Source organism: Bacillus rossius, chromosome 10, assembly GCF_032445375.1.
Source record: "Bacillus rossius redtenbacheri isolate Brsri chromosome 10, Brsri_v3, whole genome shotgun sequence".
NCBI lineage: Eukaryota > Metazoa > Arthropoda > Insecta > Phasmatodea > Bacillidae > Bacillus > Bacillus rossius.
The window spans coordinates 55,762,660-55,785,639 of NC_086337.1; the positions used below are offsets into that span (position 1 = coordinate 55,762,660).

The 22,980-nt window shown below is 42.8% G+C and overlaps 2 protein-coding genes across 5 annotated transcripts; one reads left to right on the top strand and one right to left on the bottom strand.

Annotated features, from left to right (window-relative positions):
• Positions 1–3,728: 3,728 nt before the first annotated feature.
• Positions 3,729–15,097, bottom strand: LOC134536217 (uncharacterized). 3 transcript variants are annotated; one of them, XM_063375880.1, is made up of 5 exons: positions 15,079–15,097; positions 14,639–14,815; positions 13,027–13,209; positions 10,982–11,034; positions 3,729–9,269 (listed from the first exon to the last, which is right to left on the bottom strand). In XM_063375880.1, the coding sequence occupies exons 2-5, from the start codon at positions 14,639–14,641 to the stop codon at positions 4,037–4,039; spliced, it is 5,472 nt and encodes a 1,823-aa protein (XP_063231950.1). In that variant the 5' UTR covers positions 14,642–14,815; positions 15,079–15,097; the 3' UTR covers positions 3,729–4,036. The 3 variants fall into 3 exon arrangements, with proteins under 3 accessions (XP_063231950.1, XP_063231947.1, XP_063231948.1); XM_063375877.1 differs by lacking the exon at positions 15,079–15,097 and adding an exon at positions 14,929–15,069; XM_063375878.1 differs by lacking the exon at positions 15,079–15,097 and adding an exon at positions 15,005–15,045.
• An 818-nt stretch (positions 15,098–15,915) lies between these two features.
• On the top strand, positions 15,916–22,425 carry LOC134536218 (uncharacterized). 2 transcript variants are annotated; one of them, XM_063375881.1, is made up of 5 exons: positions 15,916–16,043; positions 17,030–17,272; positions 19,017–19,279; positions 20,866–21,067; positions 22,186–22,425. In XM_063375881.1, the coding sequence occupies exons 2-5, from the start codon at positions 17,036–17,038 to the stop codon at positions 22,405–22,407; spliced, it is 924 nt and encodes a 307-aa protein (XP_063231951.1). In that variant the 5' UTR covers positions 15,916–16,043; positions 17,030–17,035; the 3' UTR covers positions 22,408–22,425. The 2 variants fall into 2 exon arrangements, with proteins under 2 accessions (XP_063231951.1, XP_063231952.1); XM_063375882.1 differs by lacking the exon at positions 15,916–16,043 and adding an exon at positions 16,093–16,437.
• Positions 22,426–22,980: the final 555 nt, after the last annotated feature.

A 22,980-nucleotide genomic window follows, 5' to 3' on the forward strand; every position in this document is an offset into this window, starting at 1 on the left:
AGCATCACTAGGCGTCAGTGGCGTAGCCAGGATTTGTGTATGGGGGGTGTTAAGAAGCATGGCCCCCCCCCCCCCCCCGTATTAAAGCGGGGGGTCCGGGGGTCCTCCCCCGGGAAAATTTGGATTTTAAGGTGTAAAATAGTGCTATTTTAGCAGTTTTCGGTTCTTAAATTTAAATATTGTAATGGTAAAAATTTTATTAATTTTAATATGAAATTTGTTTGAGTGATGAATAAGAAATTAATTCATGATTTGGTGTTAAGGGGGGGGGGGGGGTTGAACCCCTAAACCCCCCCCCCCCCCCTGGCTACGCCCCTGCTAGGTGTATAGTCTTCGGCCTGAGACGCACCTATGGCCCTCCCTAACACGGACCCCTCCCAAATACACTTAGTTTTAGTTAGGTTAGAAATAAAATCGTCACAGTGCGCCTTGTTTAAATAACGCCAGGGGCTTCGGTCTGTGAATGTGTAATGTACTCTGTTCAAGATTAAGTGCGACTTTTTTAAACAAACGATTTAGGGTACTTTCCGATCTTGACTGCTGAATATTGGGTTGTAAAAGAGAAAATATTCACGTAGCACCAGAATAGCTAATCATCAGTGGCGAGGCGTGAGGTTTACATGAGGGAAAGCAACAACTCCGTTCACCCCAAAACAGGGTCATGGGGAGGGGGGGGGGGTCCGGGGGCCCTCCCCCGGGAAAATATGGATTTAAAGGTACAAAAGGGTGCTATTTAAGTAGTTTTCTTAACTGAACATTGACTATTCCACAGGTAGAAAAATTGACATTTTTTTAAATTATAAACTATTTTTGAAAAATAATGTTTGGCATACATTATTCTGATAATAAAATACCTACTCTACATTATTTATATACTAAGTGGGAGTGTAGTATCATCGATATCTGGTACAAAATATATAAACAGACAACACATGGCAAAGTAAGTACTTAAAATAAAGAGAAGAAGCTCATAAAAATGTACTAGAATAGTAAAAATTAAATGTTGGTATTTTTTGTACCAACACAAAATAAACTATCTTCATACGTGATCATAAACTCTGTAAACTGGTACGTGGTTATTCACAGTCACTCCAGCGAGATTGCAACTCTCGAGCTAGGATCCCGTATCCGCCACCCACGGGACGCGGTCGGTAGCAGTTGGCGCTGCTAGGCCGCCTCCCGTACGCCCACAAATCCCCCACGCACTGCCAGCCTTTGGTTACCCAATAGGGCGCAGGGAACTCCCAGCCAACAGCCCGCGAGAGAGATGCGCGCTCCCCGAGAGACGACCGCCGACTGAAACGCGACCTCGCCACCTGCCCTGCCGAACTTTAGCGGACATAGCCGAAGCAGTCGGCGGAAGAATTCCACCGTCTGCTTCGGCCATGTTCGCTTGAGTTCGGCAAGAAAGCGCTACCTTCGTAGCTTCTACCACGTGTTTTTACAGCCAATCCCCTCCCTGAACCTTTGTACCATGCCACCCCCCTTCCGAAAGGAAACTACTGCGGCAACCTTCCTGCTGAAAGCGGTCCTACCAGCGCTTCTAAACCTAGCAACGCTTCTAAAACAGCATGTTTTGTGTGTCGACGAGTTCTTTTCTTATAGCGCACAGCGCACAGTATTGGGTCCCAAGAAGATAATGTAAAAAATACGTACACCTAACTGCACAAGCCAAAGTAAAATACTATTCTGAATAAAATATTTATTTAAAAAATACATTGTCTGCAAACTGCCTGGGCAAGCACTGCTTGCCTTGCTTGCCCTGACGAGATGCCACTGCTAATCATGTATCATGTAGCATACATTGTTGCAAGTCTGTAGAATTCCACGGCGTACTCCCTCCCCTCTCCAAATGCATTCCAACTGTACATCAACCTACCTGTCTTCCATCTCTAATTAACTCAATATAGTCAAGAGGTTTAACTCTACATCCCATACCACAAAATTTGCTGATTTTTCCCATCTTTCAAATGTTTCTAGTGTCTTCTACAAATAAATTACACAATGATCAGTTATTTGGAGGGAAGGTGCCAGACTTGTAGTTCAGGGTTTCCCACCAGGGTACCACGGTACACTAATGAAATGTGAAACGTCTCTAGGTTTGTCGCAACTTTATGGTAAACAAAAAAAATACTCTACATATAAACTTTATTTCAAGTCTTTTATAATATTTTTTTTTTTAAGTAACCATTATTTGTATACTCTGTTAAAATAAAATTGGTTCATTTTTTTTACTTTAAAGGTTCTAAAAATTTAAAACCCACACGAAAAAATATAAAAATGTGAAAAATATTGAAATAAAAATACATGTAGTGCAATAAAAGATTAGGTTGCTGAGTTCCAAAACTGGCTGGGCAATGATGTTATAGACAGTCAAATTCAAAGATGGACAATTCTTCTAATTGATAAGGGAGAAGAAATGATATTTCAAGGATTAGAGTAGCAGCAGATTATGTTAGGTGAATCCATTTCATAGATTACAAAATTTTCATAAAACATATGTTGCTGCTTTTTAAGTGCAAACATCATTTTGTGTATAACACAATAAGACAGCCATAATATTCAATCCAAAATGGGACGTTTGTAGTTTTGCATGCTTGGTCTGAAAGTTATTGGCTTGCACAACTATAAATTGATATATACAGCCCATTTAAAAAAAAAAAGGTTTTCAGGAAAAAAAAAATAGTTTCTGGGTATGAGCCTGTTCCCTCTTTATCACGTTTTATGAGCTTCGATACTGGTCATTACTCTTCCACTACTTGAACATTTTTGGATGTGTTCCCTAATTGGGTCAATATTTCTTCACAATAATTAAAACAAAATGTTCAACATTTTTTATCAGTAAAATGTTATTGAAAAATATCTGGTAATAACAAATACATTTAACATATTATCATCATCATTAGACTTTAGTCCCATTTGCATTTCTATAGTTACTGATTTTAATGACTGTTGCTAAGTGTCACTACAGTTAGCAATTTTTCAGCAACAAAAATATTGGAAAATTTGTATGGTTTTAATTATTCATCTAGATAATAAGTTATGTTAGTGTCAGCAAGAAAGAGCAGAGGAAAAAAACAAACATTGAATCCACTCAACAGAAACCAAAGGTTAGATTTCTACACCTCTCTCCCTATAGAAAGTACTATTACTGCCAGAATCATCAAAAAATTGTGTTTTATGATATATATAAGAGAAGTAAGTAAAAATTATACCTTTAACTTTTTTTTTACCAAACTAATAAATTATTTAATACTTATAAGGTATTTCCTAGATTACTTTTCTGGGAAAACTTTCAACAAATTTATAATCTAATTAAAAAAAACATTAAATATTTAAAATAAATTCAATGTTGAAATTAAATTTTAGTTCAAAGCTATAAGCAATATTGCAACAAATAAAGCATATTCAAATACAAAAAAATTCACTTTGTTTCAGAGACACACACATGTGTGTGTGTTGCTGCTATGGTCTGTATTTTAAAGAAATATAAACATTTATACTGTTTAGTCTGTTTTGAATCAGTGCTGTTAATGAAATTGTTATCACAGCATTGTTATACATCTCGATACAAATAAATACTGTACATTAATGTGACTATGCTGTTCACTTACTGGCACATAGAACAATAACCTGACCCAAAATTAATATTCTTCTTCTTTTAGCATCATGCATACAGTCTAAGGTGAAATTGCAAAAAAAAAAAAAAAAAAAAAAAAAAACTTTTAAAATTTCTAAAAATTTTATTTTCAAAAATATATATAATTTATTGTCATTTATGAAAACGGTAAAACTTTTCCAAAGGACACAACACATCTTTAATACTATTCACAAATGCCATAAAAACATTCTGTAAAATTTAATTAAAAAAGTAAAATCACAGTCTGTGCTACAAAATTTTAAAAAATTCAGTGAGTCAACAACAATGAGTAAATTACCTAGTTTAAGTACAGCAGAATACTAAAATCTCAAGATAATACTTCTCACTAGCACAATACTCTGCATAAAGGCATAAAATAATGATAAAAACAATAAATTAGGGTTCTGATGAGTCGGCAAAAGGTTTCAAAAATGTAATAATCTCAACATCACTCTGCGCCTCTGCTATGTCGAGAGGCGTCATGTTATTGCTGTCGTAAACATTCACCTTGGCACCTCCGTTTATCAGAAGTCTGACCACGTGCAGGTGGCTGTTCTCAGCCGAGATGTGCAGCGGAGTCTGTCCGCGCATCGTGTCGTGAACGTCCAGGAGCGCACCGCGCCGCACCAGGAACTCCACTATGTCGGAGCGGCCGTACTTGGCGGCGTAGTGCAACGGCGTCCAGCCGTACGTCTTGGTGCGGGCGTTCACGTCCGCCCCGTTGTCCACCAGCAGCACCACCATGTCCAGGTGGTTCTTCTCGGCGGCGATGTGCAGGGGCGTCCAGCCCGAGCGGTCCGTGGCGTCGATGTCTGCCCCGCTGCCGATGAGGAACAGAGCCAGCCTGTCGTAGCAGCACCACGCGGCGTAGTGCAGCGGACTCTGGCCGTTCATGCGGTCACGCTCCTCCAGTCCCGCCCCCTCCCCGACTAACAGCTGCACCATCTCCATGTGCCCCTTCTGCGAGGCCACGTGCAGCGGCGTCTTGCCGTCCAGCGCCCCGGGCTGGTCGATGCTGGCCCCCTGCTTGATCAGGTGCCTGGCGATCTCCACGTGGTTCTTCTCCGCGGCGATGTGGAGGGCCGTACGTCCCGTGGTCGCCTCCCACGCGTCCAGCGTCGCCCCCTTGGCCGTCAGCGCCTGCACGATGCTCAGGTAGCCGTGCCACGTGGCGAGGAACAGCGGGGCCCAGCTGCTCAGGCGCTTGTGCACGGCCGGCTCAGAGTCGTCCTCCGGGGACGCGGAGAAACAGTCGCACTTGTAGTGGAAGCTCTGCTCGAGGGGCTTGTCGCCCGCCCCGGGGATGTGGAGCCGCGCCCCGGCCTCCAGCAGGTGCTGCACGATGTCCTGGTGCTCCTCCTTGATGGCGTAGTTCAGGGCCGTCCACCCGAATATCGTGTCCTGCACATCCAGCACTGCACCCTCCTTTATCAGGTACTGGAGCACATCCACCTTGTTCTTCTTGGCCGCGATGTGTAGAGGCGTCTGCCCGTACTTGTTGCACGCGTTCACGTCCGCATCTATCGTTTTCAAGTGCTCGATCACGTTTAAGTGTCCGTTTGTCGCGGCGGTATGCATCAAGGTCCAACCGTTGGAGGTACCCGTGTCAACGAGCGCCTTGTCTTTCAGGAAATGAACTATTTCCATGTTTCCTTTCAAGAGCGCCACATACAGCGGTGAGTAGCCATCCCTGGAGCAAATGTTCACATCCGCACCTTTCTCCGCCAAATATTGGATCACTTCCAGGTGGTTGAACTCTGCTGCTATGAACAAAGGTGTCTTGCCTTCTTTCTCCTGAGCATTCAAGCCATCTATTAATAAATTCCTGAACTTGTAGGAATCTCTTATAAATTCCTTCTTCTTCATGTAATCTAAAAGGCACTGAACAATGTTAAGGTGGCCATTTTTACTGGCAAAATGTAGCGCTGTTCTTTCATTTTTATCTTTGCTCATAATGTTGGCCCCTTTGCTTAAAAGGAGCTCTAGCACCCCTTTCCTACCATACTGGGCCGCCACGTGCAAAAGACAACACTTGTCGCTGTCTAGGGTAACGTTGGTGTACTTGTCGGAGTACAACAAGAAGGTAAGCAGCTCAACGTAACCTCCTTTGGCAGCTGCATGTAGTGCCGATATGATGTAGTCACCATCTGATGAAGTCTGCTTCGTTAACACTAGATCTTTGAAGTCACCTTTGTTTTGCAGTATTGTTCCGATCACGGACCAGGCTCTCAGCTTATCTGCGTACCGCAGTGGCGTCCACAGCAAAACTTCATCCAGGATGTTGACGTTCGCTCCGTGCTGAATGAGCATGTCAACAATTTCGCTGCCATGTTTTATCATGGCCGCCAGGTGCAGGGCGGTTCTCCCACCGAGATCACGTACGTTCACATCAACACTGCTGTTGAGCAAATGTTTAATGGAAGCGACATCATTTCGCAAAACTGCCACGTGCAGTTCGAAATCGTTGGCCAAGATCCTGTCAAACAGACTCTTGACAACTTCGTATGAGGACTCGCAGAAGTTATGCTCAATGAAGTCCCTGTTCTCAGAAAAGTTCAACGCAAACCACTTTGCTGTGAAGTATTCGGCAAATGTGCGATGCACAAAGCGAGGCACGCCATCTGTGATTCCAAGAATGATTCCTGTGTGATCGTAGCCTTGCTCTATCCTCCCGATGAACCGACTGCCTTTCACTTTCAGGTCGCTATACGTCATGGAAGTCAGGTCCCTGGGAGACAGGATCCGCAGCAGTGCAGCCATCATGTGATTGCCCATGAAAATATTTTTCAGGTCTTCGTTGTCGTGCCTGACGCCGATATTTGACGTGTCTTCCTTTTTCTTTTCACTAAGATATACGTCCCACTTCTTCTCGACGAAGCGATCGTAGAGAAGGAACAAATCACACTCCTGCTCAAAGTCAAACTGCTTGGAATCTTGGTACATCTTGAAGTCGTTTTCAAAAACTTCAGCTAGCAGCAGGGTCTGCAACGGGATGCCAGTAAAATACTTGTCTTTGTCATTAAGGAACTGTGCCGTCCTGTGCAACAGCTGGTTGATGAACATGTCCGCCCTTTCGTTGTCGACGATCAGCTCCTTCCAAAACTTCTTCAATGTGTCCGTCTGATCCTTCTCGGTGAAGGGTTTCAGTGTAAAGGGCACGGAGTACAACTCCTGCTCAAGCTTGGTCTGCATGACGGGCCGCGACGTCACCCACAAGCGCTTGATCCTGGAGGCCATGAACAGCTCCAGCAGCTTGCTCACCTTGTCCGTGTAGTTGGGGCAGACCTCGTCGAAGCCATCCAGCAGGATCACCAGCCGGCCGGTGAACAGGTAGCTGTACTTGAGCAGCATCCTCACCAGCTCGGCATTGCTCTGTGAGTTCACGCTCGCCACCAGCTCCAGGAACTCCAAAGCTCCATCCTGCAGCTGCTCTAACTGGATCGTGTTCAGGTAGCACGTGTAGTCGTTCAGGTTCACCTTCAGCACCCACAGAGAGGGGTCACGCTTCTTTATCTGCTTCGCTACGTATGTCAGAAACGTGGACTTGCCCATTCCCGGCTCTGCGACTATCACCACCGTCCTGTCTGGGAGCGTCAGGAGGGAGTCCAGATCGTACGAGATGTTTTCCTTCATCACGTACTTGCGCAATGTCAGCAGGTCTCCGTGAGACTGCCTCCACACGAACTTCCCATTATCGTACTTGAGCCAATGGATAGCACTGAACTTCTCGCATAACTCTGCAAAGGCAGTACTTTCGTCACAGCCTTCTAAAAGGAAGTACCTGCACTTGACTTTCTTTGGTAGACGATGGTGACTTCTGTAATATGTTATTATTTCACGAGGGGGTATGAGAGACTGTATGTCCTCCTTTTTAGCACCACTAATCGCAAACGCTACTCCCGAATCATCAGTTTTTAATATACTTTGTTTTATGAAATGCTGGCGTTGCAAAGTTCGAGAGACATAATATTCAACAACGTCTGGTAGCTCTTCCCCAATAGTCAGCTTCTCCCCACTCAGAAACTTGTCTATAATTTCTGTGCAAACTGCTTCTTTCAGTTCCAGGTGCTGGCCAATCAGTTTTCCCAAGGGGACATCAAAACCTTGAAAGTTTACATCTTTCTTTAATAACAACATTTGAGACTGTTCCTCCAAGCACGTGAGTTTGAACATGTCGTGAATTTCAATGTTCATGTCCACATCTCTGAAAAAGTACCCAATGGCATTTGAGAGCTTAACATCAGAAGGCAATGTGACAAAGACAATCTTTTTTGTCTCATAATCATAAAGAATTTTGGCAAAAATGTCAAATAGTGACTTCAAATTTTCTGCAGTCACTTCACAATCAATGACGAGGTAATCACACCATGCGCTCTGCCACACAGAGATAATTTCACCTTGCCGAGACAGACACGCACTAAGACTCACAAACAAATAATCATCTTTGGTAACTGCATTCATTGCTTGGTAAACCTTGAGACACGTCAGTTTCGTTGACTTGCCCGAGGCAAATACATTGATAACCTTGTTCTGCTGTATGGCGGAGCTGAGCACACACACGTTGTCTTCACTGTACTTCACGTCCAGGGACTGCAACATCTTCATCTCGCTCATCGACAGCTCCAACACCCTCAACTTCATCATCTCCAGCCACAGCTGTGCAGACTTTGTCAGATAGTAATTGGTATTCCCATCTTTCCACCAGTTCTGCATCTTCTCTTTCAAGTCCGCGAAAATCAGGTCCGTCTCCATCTCCGGCGTCTGGAACATACGCACGACCTCCTGCTTTATGAGCTTGTCGAGCTGGCTCTCGCTCGCCTGGCTCGTCAGCATCTTGAACTGGCGCAGGAACTCGGGGTACTTGGACAGGTCCCCCCACTGCTCCACCTCCTTGATGAGCTTGTCCACCTCGTCCCTGCTGGGCTTCTGCTTCAGCTTGGTCAGCTTCTCCACCATCTCCCTGTGCTCGATTGTGTCCTCCAGCTCATCGATCGCTCCCTGGACGATCTCCCGGGCGTCGTCGGGACCCGCGGCGGCCAGGCGCGTCTTGAGGCCCCCCAGCAGGGCCTTGAACCTGGACATGGCCGCCACCACCACCCGGAGCGCACTCTCGCACACCGTCTGGCTCTCGCTGCTGGTGCTGAAGATGTGGTTGGCCTCCGCGCAGCACGGCCCCTTGCACGGAGGGAACTCCAGCTGCGACTCTGCGTTCGTGTAGAGGATGAACTCGAACTGGGGGAACGGCCCGCAGAACTCGAAGTCGGGGTTGTTCGACATGGTCTTTCTCACCTCGCAGAACGACTTGTAGTAGCTGGCGAGGCTGAACGCACCTTTCGGGCCGAACAGCTTGGTGTGCGTGATCACGGCCCGCTGCTTGTGCTTCAGCTGCAGGAAGCAGATCCTCGTCTTGGGCTCCCCCGCCGGGTCCCTGGCCGTGTACTTGAACACGATGTCGTCGAATATGCCGGCGCCGTCGAAGTTCGTGGCGAGGAAGAAGTCTTCCGTGTAGTTCAGGCCTCGGAGGAACAACAGCGTGGCCATCTTGATCTCGTACCACTCCCCACTCATGTCGGCAAAACCTGCCGATTTGTTGTAAACGTGTTTTGCATTGGGAATGCTGTCTGCCTGCCTGTAAAATCAACAGAAACTCTATGATGATTATATTTGTCATAAATGTACAGAAAATATGAATTAAAAAAACATTATTAACTTTTCTTACATACGTAATAATCTAATAATTGCTGTTAACATGGACTTCAAATGTTAGTAATAAATTATTGCATGAATCTTTAGACTTAGACCAATAAATAAAGTAAATGTAAGGTATAAGGTTGATAATAACACTTTCCACAGTATATATTAGATGTTTCCTCCTCCTTACAGTCTTACTGCTTTTACACAAATTTAAAGTTTCTGAATATGTAAGATTTAACCAAAGATTTTTATCCCAGAAAAATCTACTAATTTAATACATGTACGGATTTGCATGTCACAGCTAGTTAATACGGTGGCCTGGCAAAATTAATTTCCAGGTTTATTCTAGAATTTTTCAAGGTTATTATAAGTTGTCTCCTTGAATGTTCAGACATAATAAAACTTATTGTGTTACATTTTACACTGAAATAAAATATAATATTTATTTCTAAAATTAAATTTTATAATATATATTTCTCTTGAAAATAATTTTGTAACATTAACATTGTGAGAACAACAATAAATTATTAAAGTGGTAATTTTAACAGAAGCTACACATAGCTGTAGGTTTATAGCAAAGAATATTACTTCAAATTAACTTTCATTGACTCATGTTCGCTGCTGTACTTTCCACCTGCAGCCGGTACCTGTGGCATAGAAGAAATCACCCTCACTTCTATCCATTGGTCCTTGTTTCCAATACCATCTTTATCACAGGTTTTTTGTTTTTTGTGAGCCATCTTTTATTAAACCTCCCGACAAATGGCGGGAAGCGGTGCTCTCTGACATAAAAATACAATCAAAAATTTGCTTCTGCTTTGATCATCCGTTTTTCCACGGGCACCTGCTAAATGAGTGGTCTTGGCTTTAGACTGCATGTCTACTGCTGACGCGGGAGTCTTATCGCAGTGCGTATGTTACGACTCAGTCTCTCTGAAAGACGTTAACACGCTAGAAGCCTAGCACACATTTTTAACAATAACAGAAAAATATAGAGGAGAAAAACAATTATGACAATTAATAAACATGTCATACTCCATTACCTTGTTTCCAACTCGCTAGGAAAATAAATATGTCCTGATGGTGTTCACAAATTCACAGGGTTTCTCCCAGGAATTTCAAGCAGCAGAAAAAATTCACAGCTCATTCAAGGATTTCTGTAAATACTGGACAGGTGACAGCCAACACTACAAGAGTGCTTCAGCTTAAAGGCAATCAAATTCATGTTTACCAAAAAAAAAAGACAAAACTTTAAGTTTCTTTTAACAATGTAGATTTTAACTACCCATAATCATTCTACAAACACTATACACTACCCCCAACAATTATACTAATTAAGAAAATCCACGACTCTTCTGGAAATTCTGACTTGATAATTTTCAGGTCGGTAACAGACTGCACATGATAGTGGTTTTTGTCACTGGGACTATTTCAGACGTACAGTCTCCTGCATCATTAGCAAAGAGAAAAGTAAATACAATTTCCAATAAATAAGTAATTTTGGTAGTCGTGGCGTGTAGTGACGCAGTGTCCAAGTGAAGTTTATCCAAACAAGACTTGCTGGACCACATCAGCTGTATCTTCACAGTGGGAAGTATGTGAGATGGAAAGCACTGCAATAAGAGAATTAAAAAAACTTAAACTTACGTTACGTTTGCGACAACACCGCTTGGTTTCACTACCAGACATCTTACAGGGACCTGGAACAAAAAAAGAACGTAAAAATTGCAAAAAAAAAATAAAAAAAAATTAGCAATTGCATACAGACCAGCCAAAAAATGTCATACAACGGCAGTACAAATAACCAATTTTACAGTTTTATTAAATAATATTTCTTAGTATCAGGCACTGCTATGGTTATTTCAGAACATTTGAATTTTTAATCAATTGGTGACATACAAAAATATTTGCTAAATAATTATTTTTTACCAAAGCCTACCTTGAATTTTATATAAAAATGTAAGAAACACAAAGGAATAATTGCATTGAAGTTTTTTTTTATTTTAGTTTGTATAACAGTACTAAAAATAATTTCAGCCAACAGAAGCTAATCCCTTGAATGCAAACTCATCTTAAAGGATCATATCAATGTTACACAGCTAATTTTTTTGGCAGTGTCAATAAGAATTAAATGGCTACCAAAGCTAAGCCTTTTTAAATTTAAAAAAATTACTGAATTCATGATATTTATTATATTAAAACTTAAACATGAAGTATACACTAGCTAAGCCTTTAATACTAACAAATTTCAGTTCTGTGATACATTGAATTCTCCTTATCAGTACTGCACAAAATGTTTTAAATATAACTTTGGATGCAAATTATGCAAAAGTTATGTACTATACATATTTTCTTCACTGTGTGAAGGATAAGTCACTCTCATAAGTCTACACTGTTAACAGAGTTTAAAACATAAAAGTAAAATAATGACCTCAAACAAGACAAACCTCCTTAATACTTCCAAGCAGACTATCCAATGAATTCAAACCAAAGAAATATTATTTAATCAAATCACTGAAGTAATGTAAGCCAATACACCATGGTGGGAAGTTTCGTACAGTCTAACTGTTGTCGAGTCTGTATACGAGCAGCCACAAAAGTTGTTTTCAAGGAAGAACAAATCACATGAGACAACATCCAAACATCCATAACACTGGCCAGCTGTGAGTTAAAATTTCTCAGGAAATTTCATACCAGGGGCCGTGGAAGCTAGCAGTGAAAACTTACAAGAAACTTCACATCGTGAAATAGCATGAGAATTTGTGTACGGCCGTAACATATACTCCATTTAATCGCAATAAGCGACGGTTGCACTTGGCAATTACTGCGGTTTTTTCAGTCCTCAGCAAGCCACATAGCAGATTCTTTCGAAGCGGCACAGGGAGGGATCATATGAATACGCAGCACAGCACTGGCGTAAATGTCTGTGCACCTCTCTCAATCGCACCACAGATAAGGGGTGCTGTGTACAGACGGGAGGGGGAAATAAATTTGTGTTTACGCAGCTTGTCGTGTTCGTAAAACCAGCACACTGGTGAGTATCTCTCAGGCTCGACTAAGACAACTCAGGAAAAGTTCTTGCCCAGGGGGAGAAAGCAGAGGTGACTCGACGAAAAAAACACGCAGCGTTTACATGCACAAAACGACGAAAATTATATTTGAACTGCTGAGAAACAGGATGTGAAGGTAGTGGAAAAATCAGGTGACACAGCACCCAGATATGTACCTACTTCAGAGCCATCCAACACTCCTATGCGAGATTCACAAACATGCAAACAATTTATAAGTAAACACAATAGAAACTTAATTAATCCCTCGGGTATTGTCGGTATTTTTTTTTTCATTCCGTGTCATGGCATGTGAAGTTCACAAAAGCAGATTATGTTATAGAAAGAATGTCATCATTCAAATGATTTAATAAAACCATTTGAATTTTTGTGTGAAGGTTAAAGGAAACAATCAAAGGGAGGATTTTGACAGAGTCAAAAACAAAATATATGAGGAATATTTTTATTAAATATCCTGAAATTTTTTTCAGATATTGTTTCTTAGCTGGGGCATATGGGTTTTTTTAAGAACAGCTGACAACTTGACCAACAGGCAAAGTCCTTGAACTGACAGCACTGGGATGCACCTGATCCCGTGATCCGGCTCACGGGGGAGGAGGGACTAGAGCGGGCAGGAGGAGTCACCTCAGCGTCGGGCGGCGGCCGGGCTCGCAGCTCGTCCAGCTGGCGACGCAGGCACGCCAGCTGGAGCTCCTTCTCCTGGAGCTCCGCCTCCAGCCGGCGCCGTGCGTCCCGCTCCTGCCGCAGCGCGCGCACCAGCTCCTCCCGGCCCAGCGCCTGCTCCTCGCCGCCGCTGCCGTCCCCAACCTGCACGCAGTTCCCATGCTCCCGCTCCACTCTGTCTCCCTGGGTCTCCCTGCTCTGCCCGTCCCCAACCTGCACGCACAGTTCCCACGCTCCCGCTCCACACCGTCTCCCTGGGTCTCCCTGCTCTGCCCGTCACCAACCTGCACGCAGTTCCCACGCTCTCGCTCCACTCCGTCTCCCTGGGTCTCCCCGAGTCTCCCTGCTCTGCCCGTCCACAACCTGCACGCACAGTTCCCACGCTCCCGCTCCAATCCGTCTCCCTGAGTCTCCCTGTTCAGCCTGTCCCCAACCTGCACGCACAGTTCCCACGCTCCCGCTCCACTCCGTCTCCCTGCTCTGCCCGTCCCCAACGTGCACGCACAGTTCCTACGTTCTCGCTCCACACCGTCTCCCTGAGTCTCCCTGCTCTGCCCGTCCCCAACCTAAATGCATAGTTCCCACGCTCTCGCTCCACTCCGTCTCCCTGGGTCTCCCTGCTCTGCCCGTCCACAACCTGCACGCAAAGTTCCCATGCTCCCACTCCACTTCGTCTCCCTGGGTCTCCCTGTTCAGCCCGTACCCAACCTAAATGCACAGTTCCCACGCTCTCGCTCCACTCCGTCTCCCTGGGTCTCCCTGTTCAGCCTGCCCTCAACCTGCACGCACAGTTCCCACGCTCTCGCTCTACATAGTCTTCTCCATCGAGTCTCCCTGTTCTGCCTGTCACCAACCAAGCTTGCAACATATCCACATACAATACTCGAGGACAAAAAAGATTTTCAACAAGTCAAACAAGGCTTTTTTTTTTCACTTCCTCCTTCAACAAAGCTACTACTCAACAGCAGAACATCTCAACAGACCAACTTAACTTTTCACTTTAAACTTTGTCAATAAAAACTTTTTTCTCTCTCTTTCTCAATACGATTTCCAACAAAGCGAACACAGCTGGGTGTGGGTAGTGACACCCGAGTTGCAGCTGGCTATACTTTACTCGCGAAGCGAACATAGCTAGCATAGCATCCTGTGTGGCTGTAGCTTTAAGGTTTAAAAACACAATATTTCAATGGTTAATCAAATTCAGCTGCAAGGTAAACTGAAATTGTGGGTTAGCAGTTTTTCTGAAGGAAAAAAAACATTTCTTAATCATTACAAAAAAAAATTAATTTTTTCTTGCAGCACATTGCGATAATCATTAAAGTTTTCTACCATTATTATTTTATATTTTACACCCATAATTACGTTAAATCACATCATTACATATAATAGTATGCCATATTAAAGTGTCATTAGTTTGAGTTCGATTCATCAAATGACTGACAGAACTGATAAATGTGAAAAAATGTGAAAAAATTTTTAAAAAATGACTTAACACGTAGTTTAAAAAAATAAAATGTGAAATTACGTCACGTAACATATATTGCATTCTGGTGTAGTGTAAAATACGGCTTACCATAATGCAAACGTTCGAAGAAGTCCAGAGGCATCAAGAGACCTGTAGGTGACTTGCAAGACTTCTCAGCGCAGTATTTCGTTCAAGTTCATTTGGAATATATTCACTCATCTAGGAATGATGATTTTGAGATCTCGCCGACGGAACTGTTGGGGCTGACCATCATTTTTCCACATCCTAAAATTACCGCAATCAAAGTAGGATATTACAATTTGATTAAGACTAAATATTAAAGCATAGGGCAATTAATTGTACTTAAACAGTTCGAAAAAAAAAATTCTGTAGCTAACACCAAGATTATAGTCAATGTCAGGCTTATTATTTGCATTTATGGCTTGTAAAATAACCAGCATAAACAGTACAAACTATTAGAGACACGTTTACGAGTCACGAAACACATCTCACGACCTACCACATGCACATTTACGTAAAATACGTACTGTTTGTTATTGTGAAGGTTATAGGTGTTACCAACATTGTAAGCAACAGCCAATAGTAGCAGAAGGACCAAACAAAATTAATTAAAAACAACAATAAAACTAGGTGATTAGCTGTATTTTACACAAATTATTTGATCTATGTTAATATTTTCGTAATCAATATTATTTAGTTGTCTGTATCATGTTCTTTATTAGTATTAGCATTTTTACGAATTATTTGTAAGTTATGTGTAATATTGCCAATACAAAAAGTCAATAATTTAAATTTCCCAACATTCCTAAAATTGTTCTAATATTCAAAAAGAAATATTAACTTCCAAAAGCTTATCAGAATTGGATTTAAAGCCCCAATTCGGCAATGAAAGTCTCAGTGTATTGACACTGTTGCAATTTGTCTTTAAGGTCAGAATGATTTCTAGGTGAATTTTCTATTGAATTGATATGTATTGTTGTATAATTCTGAAACTGTATCAACAAGGGTCTTAAAATTTGACTAATATTAATTTAATGCAGGTTTAAAAGTTTAATCATAAAAACTGGCCTTTTTTTTTTTGTTAGTAGCCAAAATTTTAGTATAAGCAACAAAAACCGGCAACAATTTAAAATATGACAATGACATGGTTGGTCTGATAGATATACTGTTTCAGCTGCATTCTCTTCGCGCCCGGCCAACCCTAAATTTCATTAATTTTGATAAGTTTAATTTTTTCTATAAATATTAATCACAAAAATTAGTTAGTAGGCTACATATTCCCTCCCATGGAGGTATAGTAATTCTATACCTCTACCATCAGTTCCTGTTTTCATACAGCTCTAACCAAATTGCACAATTAACTTATATCTATGATGTTTATATATTTAATCTTGTCACAGTCTAAATAAACATCAACTAAATTATAAAATTCATTTAGTTTTTAAAAACAAATTTTTGTTGCAATTTTCATTGGCCACTTCAAACTGACACTGTAAGTTTAAATTTTCATGTGCATTGTTTTTATTTATTTTTTGTCCTTGTGCATGCTACATTTATATTATTATATTTTACCCATAATAACCTTCAAATTAAAAATAAAAAGTGTATTTTATGGATCTGTACAAATATATGGCAAATGATTGGATTGCAACTACACTCTACCATAAACTTTCCAAAACAAAAATTGTAACATAATTTAGACCTAGCTCATTACAGCAATTTTAAGTTTTAAATAACCAACTAGTCGCTAAAAATTAATGAAAGAGCCTCGGAATAGATTTATATCAAGCTTGCCTTGATTGGTATGTAATCTTAAATCAAGTGCTAATGAAAAATTTTAAGGTTCTGATGATAAGTTAAATTCTATATTCAAGAATACAAGCATGGTAAGCTTGCTTTCATTTATTGTGCAAATATTTCGTTCAAAACCAATCTAAATTAAGGCTATTTGACATTCCCTGCACAGAAAATCAAATTTAGGTCATCTTGTAACAGAAAGCTAAAATTCTGAATGGGATAAGTCCATTCAGTAGGAAATATAGCATCTTTCTCGGGTAGGTACCAAAACCCATCCTCACTTAATATTCTTATTTGAGATTTTGGATTTCATTATAGTGACCAGCCGTTTCCTTGTAGGAAGTGAAGCTCAGAAGCTCACATCACGTGGCATGCAAGGACACTTCCTCAGACGAGACACATATTTCAAATACTATTTCAGCTAATCATTAGTCGCTTTAGATTTAACTTGCATAACACATAGAAAGTTATTTAGCAAATATTTAACAAAATTGGTACAAAATCCTTCAGTATGTTGAATGACCGTGTATAAAAATTAATGCTCAGAAACTAACGCACAATTCATAAATTTTTACATTTGCCGAAAATCTTCTTTTAGGCATGTCCAGCAATATTTCAGAGACTAAGGCTTGATCGTATGTACGTGGAACTAGTTAAGTGTTTGTTGCTTGCACATGGTAGGTAAACATGTCTGGTGACAACGAGCAGCCAGATGATCCCCTTGCACTTTACGTCAAGGAATTGGAAGAAAAGGTCAAGAATCAAAAGTTGTTCATCGAAGATATGGAGACTCAGAAAAGGAAGCTTCTGATCGCAGCTCATCCAGAGAGCCAGTGGTGCTCGTATGCAGGGTTTGTGATGGCCAAACTAATATCCGTGGCCTTAGACCATAATGATGCCATGGTGCTGTACATCATCAATGAGGTATGCCACACAAGAAGTCAAATTTTGCAGTAAAGGAATATTCGTAATGGCCCTAAACTAAACAATTAGGTAACACAACTACATTTGCTACACACGTAGCATCAGCAAACTGAATTTCATTCGCAATACAACAATGTGATAGAGCAAAGATGTGGGTTAATCTACATTAGTGGCTGTATAGTGATATTTGTGTGTGACACATAAATTTAATATGCATGTTTACTGCTAATTATATTTAGGTAGTGTATTGTTTATTTTTATCAGATAATGTAAACAGAGATAAAAATAAGACCAAAATAGCATTTTGACGTCGTACCGACCGGAGGCCATTAAGCCCGGCCTCGACCCGCCAGTATTGGCTCCCGCTGGTGGAACACACCCCTTGCAAACTCAACCCGGGTCAAATGATGAGTAGATACGCAAGTACCTACTCCCAGTGTATAAATTTTGTCACGGAACTGCACCTGATGCAAACAACCGATAATAATTCACGGAGTAAGCTCATCAAGCCACAGAAATGTGCGTCGTAGAGCACGAGTGTTAGCCCCCTCCGGGCACAGTGTTTAATGAACGCCCTTAATTCTCATCGCGGCCTAGAGCCTTAATTTAAGTAAGAAATAAGGCGCTAAAGCAATATCCAGAACAAACCCACAAACATAATCATAACCAGTGGTTTTTACCAACTAGTCAGTAGTAGTCTTTAAGTTGACTCATCTTTTAAAATAATATTTGTTCAATTTCTTAAACAAAAGCCTTAATCAATATTTCATAATACATCTAATGTCAGCATTAATATTCAAACAAAGGTCATGTACAATTAACAAGTAAGTTTTCAATTAAAAACAGTAATTTCTTTTCTTCACTCATGGTTTGGCGCGCGGCGGAACTGTCCCCCCCCCCCCCCTCGTCAATCAACATGCGCGACAGCCACCTCCAGAGTCCAGATCAGCTCGCGGCCCGGGTTGGATGTGTTCGTGTGTTCGTTCCGTGGGGAACCTTCAATTTAGTAACTCACTGATTCTTCACTCTGGTAAATATAGTCATGAAGCAAAACCTTTTTAATGTCAATTCCCCACGCGACCCCGGGTCGGTTTTTACAGTGCAGGGCTTAACCCGGCCATCGTAATTCCTGCCTTAAGGCGAAGGGCCACAGGGCCGCCTTAAGGCCAGTCACTTTAAGGACCTGGCTGACTCCAGGGCAACCAACGAACTCCCCCCTCTAACGGACTGCCTTAGGGAGAGACAATTATAATTAATCAAGAGTAATGTCGTGTAATATTGTGTATCAATTATGTCCAAATTATCAACCAAGATTAGTGTCGTGCAATATCGTGTACTCAAATATGTCCATTAATACATATAAAGAAATTCAATATATCTTTATTGTCACAATATATATCAGGAAAATATTGACTTACTTCAAGAGTGAACTTGAATAACACAACTGCAGTCGTAGGAGAGAAGAATATACTCGGCCCGTTTCTAGAACTCAGGCTATGGAAGGAGACTAAGTGCAAAATTAAGGTAGGGGGTAGAAAATAGCTACCCTGAGAATTCACACTTGGATCCAATGGGAATATCACCCATATTGTGTAGAAGTGTAGGCTGTCACATTAACAGCATGGTCACAAATACCCCCCCCCCCCCCAGAATGTATGCTAAATAAATTACATTTGCATCAAGGACTGCCTGACTGGAACAACTTCCTCCCAAATCAGTTTCCGACTGTCTGCACATGTTTCAGAAACAAGTGAAAGTGACGGACTTCCTAGCGATAGTGCACTCGGTGCTCAAGTGCTTCCTGCAGAAGTACGACGAGGTGCTGCCCACAGACGACTCCGAGGAGGTGAAGTTCCTCATGACCCTTCTGGAGGTGGTCTGGAAGCTGTCGAGCCACCCGGCGGGCAGGGCCTTCTTCGCCAACGACGAATACGGGCTCGGCCTCATCAAGCAGTTCATCGTCAACCTGCCCGACCTGCCCATTCCGTCGGGAGATGCGCTCAAGAGGTCGGTGTCCCTCCTCTCGTCCGGCCCACGTAGTGCTCTAGCTTGCACCAAGCTTGCAGGGACACTGGTAACTTATACTTGATGTACAAACCTGCCATGTAAAGATCTGTCCATATTCGTTTCAAGCATAATTTCAACAACCATTGTACATGATCTTCCTCGGAATGTTGTCTGTAAATTGAAAGATACATGCCGACCTGTGTTGCCAACTTTTCTGATCGAAGAATGATCGTGGTTTTGATCAACATGCTCACTGGTGCTTTTACGTGCAAAGCTTTGAACTGGCACACAGTCCCCTCGTCGTGCATAAGCCAACTATGAAATTTGAGTGGTAACTGTAACATTATATGGCACTGAAATGAAGATTAATGTGTACTGCAAGACCCTTGGGTGCTTTCAATATTCTTTCCCAGGTGCTTCAGTTCTAAATATTATTCTGAAAACATGCATTCAAGCCATTTTTACTCTCCTAAAAAATACATTTTAAAAACGAAATACACAAACAAAACTACTATCAGTTTATTCTTAAATGCTTTTCGCCAACAGTTACCACTCATATATCTTGAGTAGTTTTCAAATCATGTGGTTCCTTTTGAAGCTCTGCACACTCTGTGTGTGCCCGGGTAGCCGGGCGCCCCTTAAGTATAGTATCTCCCCTTTCCCCTTATACCATCACCCCTCACATGCCCACCGACACATCTCCTCTTCCGTATCGTCCCACCCTCTCAAGGGACTCCACCCTTTTGAGGGGTTTTGTCTGGAGCAGCATCTTGGGATGCTTGACCAATGAGGAGCTGTCTCAGTCCTCTCCCCTACTCGACTCCTGAGAACTTATAAAATGTTATTTGAAATATGTTTACACTAATCACCTCTACTACCACACTCCTGACTCTTATTTTCGCCCTTCATGCTACTTGGGAGTTTCTGCAAACCTGACCTTCATGCTCATACCCCTGCAGCCAATCACGGCACTGCTCCATCTTCATTCCGGAGGGGAGGGAACTGATACAGCTCCTCATTGGACAAGCATCCCCAGATGCTGCTCCGCATGTTAGCCCAGTATCAATCAGAAATGACTGCACGGGGTTGCTTCATTAAACAATACTTCTGAATCTTAGACAATACCCCCCCAAAAGGGGTTGAATTCCTAGAGATGATTATACAGTGGTAGGTGGAGAGATCAGGTTTTGTGTTGGAGGGGGAAGGGAGGGAAAGCTACCATACTTAAGCATGGGTCCAGGGAGTGGAGTTAAATTCTCCAAATGCATTATAGGTAACCTCAGGTGTTAGGGTTGGGAGGCGTGGTGTCATGTCAAGAATGTCCCTTAAGCTACTCTTATGCATAGGGTGATCTAAATTATGCTCGTACCCCTACTTCCATTATGTAATATATTGTTTAATTACAAAATAAAAAAATCTTAAAATTGGGGTAAATGGGAGAAAGGGTGTTTGTTACTGATATCTGAAAGAAAATATAACATACCAATGGGCCTGCTGTATTGCACTATGTTAAGGGTGCCCCCCCCCCCCCTGGACCAAGTCATCAAGGTGTAGACAGTAGAAGTAGAGCTCGGGTCGGTGCGCAGGGCCATGCTACTGCCAGTGTTCAACACCTTCTCGCGCGCCGGGCCGTCGCCAGCGGATGGCTGGCGCGAGCTGCTGGTGGCCTGCGAGCACAGCCTGCGCGTGGACAAGGACATCGCCAACCACATGCTGCTCCTCAGCACCGTCGTCAACGTCTCGCACAACCCGCCGAGCCCGGACTTCGCCCCCGAGTTCGTAAAGCTGGTGCGTCCAACCCCCCAACCAATCCCTCCCTAACGCGGACCGGGCGAGCTGGCTTTGGAGATGCATTGGGGAGGGTGCCGGTTCAAACATCGGTTCATTGAGAGGCAGATGGCAGGTCCTCCCCCCTTTCATTAGCTTCTGGATGCGACTCTGCACCTATCCTTAATTTAGTTTCCCATAATTTCCCGAGGTCACTCCAGGAAAATGCTGGAATGGTTCCTTACTAAAGTTCAAGATTAATCCTTCCCCTATTGTAATGTATGTATATATCCAGCTGGTGTCGACGAGACATTAAATAATGTTCTGCAGAGGCCAGTCCCCCAACCTCACCAGGGGTGATCTCAGCTCGCTGATTGTCTGCAGTCATCGTGTAGGAAGTGCCACACATAAAGTGTAGCAGTCGTTAGTGGCCTGCCAACAACTGTAATATATCCTGTTTAAGACCTTTTCCAACATAATGGTTTCATTTCTTAAAAAATCCGGATTAGCTTGCAAATTGTATGTGAACCTACATGTTACTATAGTTTATTTATACTTACTTAAGTTAGGTTTAGTCACTGTTAAATTTAATCAGCCTTGGCCTATAGCAAGGAACAATTTCAGCATTTACTTGGAGTGACTTCGGGAAACAGTAGAAAACTGAAATCAGGATGCCCCTACCACGAATTGTACCCGGGTATTCTGTAACACGACTTCAGGATATTAGCACTCTCAATTACCTCGATCAATTTAAGCCTCATTATATTGGCTGCCCTTACAACACTAAGCTCTGGCTCTAATCTTGATTCGCAAATGGCAGTTCATTAGCACACCTTCAGAACGACACAAATGCGAGTATGTCCACAGTCGGGTGGCAACTTACATTTTCCGGCTTGATGATGGCGGATGTCTCAATTAAGACAAACAACATTTGTGCGCATTGGTATTCAACTGAACTCGCATTCCAAGGGAGTAGTGGTCGAATTCTGGTCCAACAATTCTAATTTCGGTTTCACATAGATTACGAAGTCAATCTGAACAATTCTCAGATGGTGTCTCGTTACAGCCCATAGCTGCCTGCCGCAATGTCCTGGTCTGTAACGTGTGGCCACCCCTTGAACCTTGTTGTGGCAGTGCAGATGTCTTCGGCGACCCTGGAGGCGGCGTCGCGCTCAGAGGCGGGCGGCGTAGCAGTGATGGCAACTCACGTGCAGAAGACGGTGCTGCAGCTGCTGAAGCAGTCCCGGGAGCCGGAGTCAACTGGGGGTGGCCAAGAGCCAGGACCTATGGTGGCAGTGCCCTGCCCGGGCTCCAAAGGGCCTCCTTCTCCCACAGGGAACCCCACGATGAAGTCGCAATAAACATACTTACATCCTCGATACCATGCCTTGTCTTATTCCGGCCACACCCGCAGTCCTATGAGCCAGGGCAGACTGGGGCCCGGTACCTCTGGTGACCGTGCACTGCCCTAGTCCCTAGAGGTCTCTCACAGACACTGAGAGTCTCGTGCTTATGTTGTCATAAACACACCTGGATCTTTAGTACTAGGCTTTGTATCATTCAGACAGCATTCAGAGTCCCGGGGCCTAGGGCAGCCTGGTGCCAGTGCCTTGCCCTGGCCACTGCATGGCTTCCATCGAATCTGAGAACACCATGATGATGTCGCAATAAACACACATGCATCCGCAGTACTGCGTCTCTTTCATTCAGGCTGCATCCACAGTCCTAGAAACGTGCAGGAACACTCCCCGCTAACATTCTACCGGTCGCACAGTCGCATAATTGTCAGCTTTCCGTCCAGGCAATCACTGCATTCGGCTCGCAACTGTGCGGCATGGTGATACAAATAGTCTCATAATTCTAGCAAAAAAAAAGTATTTAAAATAAAATAGAGAGAAAGGTAATTTTTTATTTTATGCTGCAGTTTTTTGTGT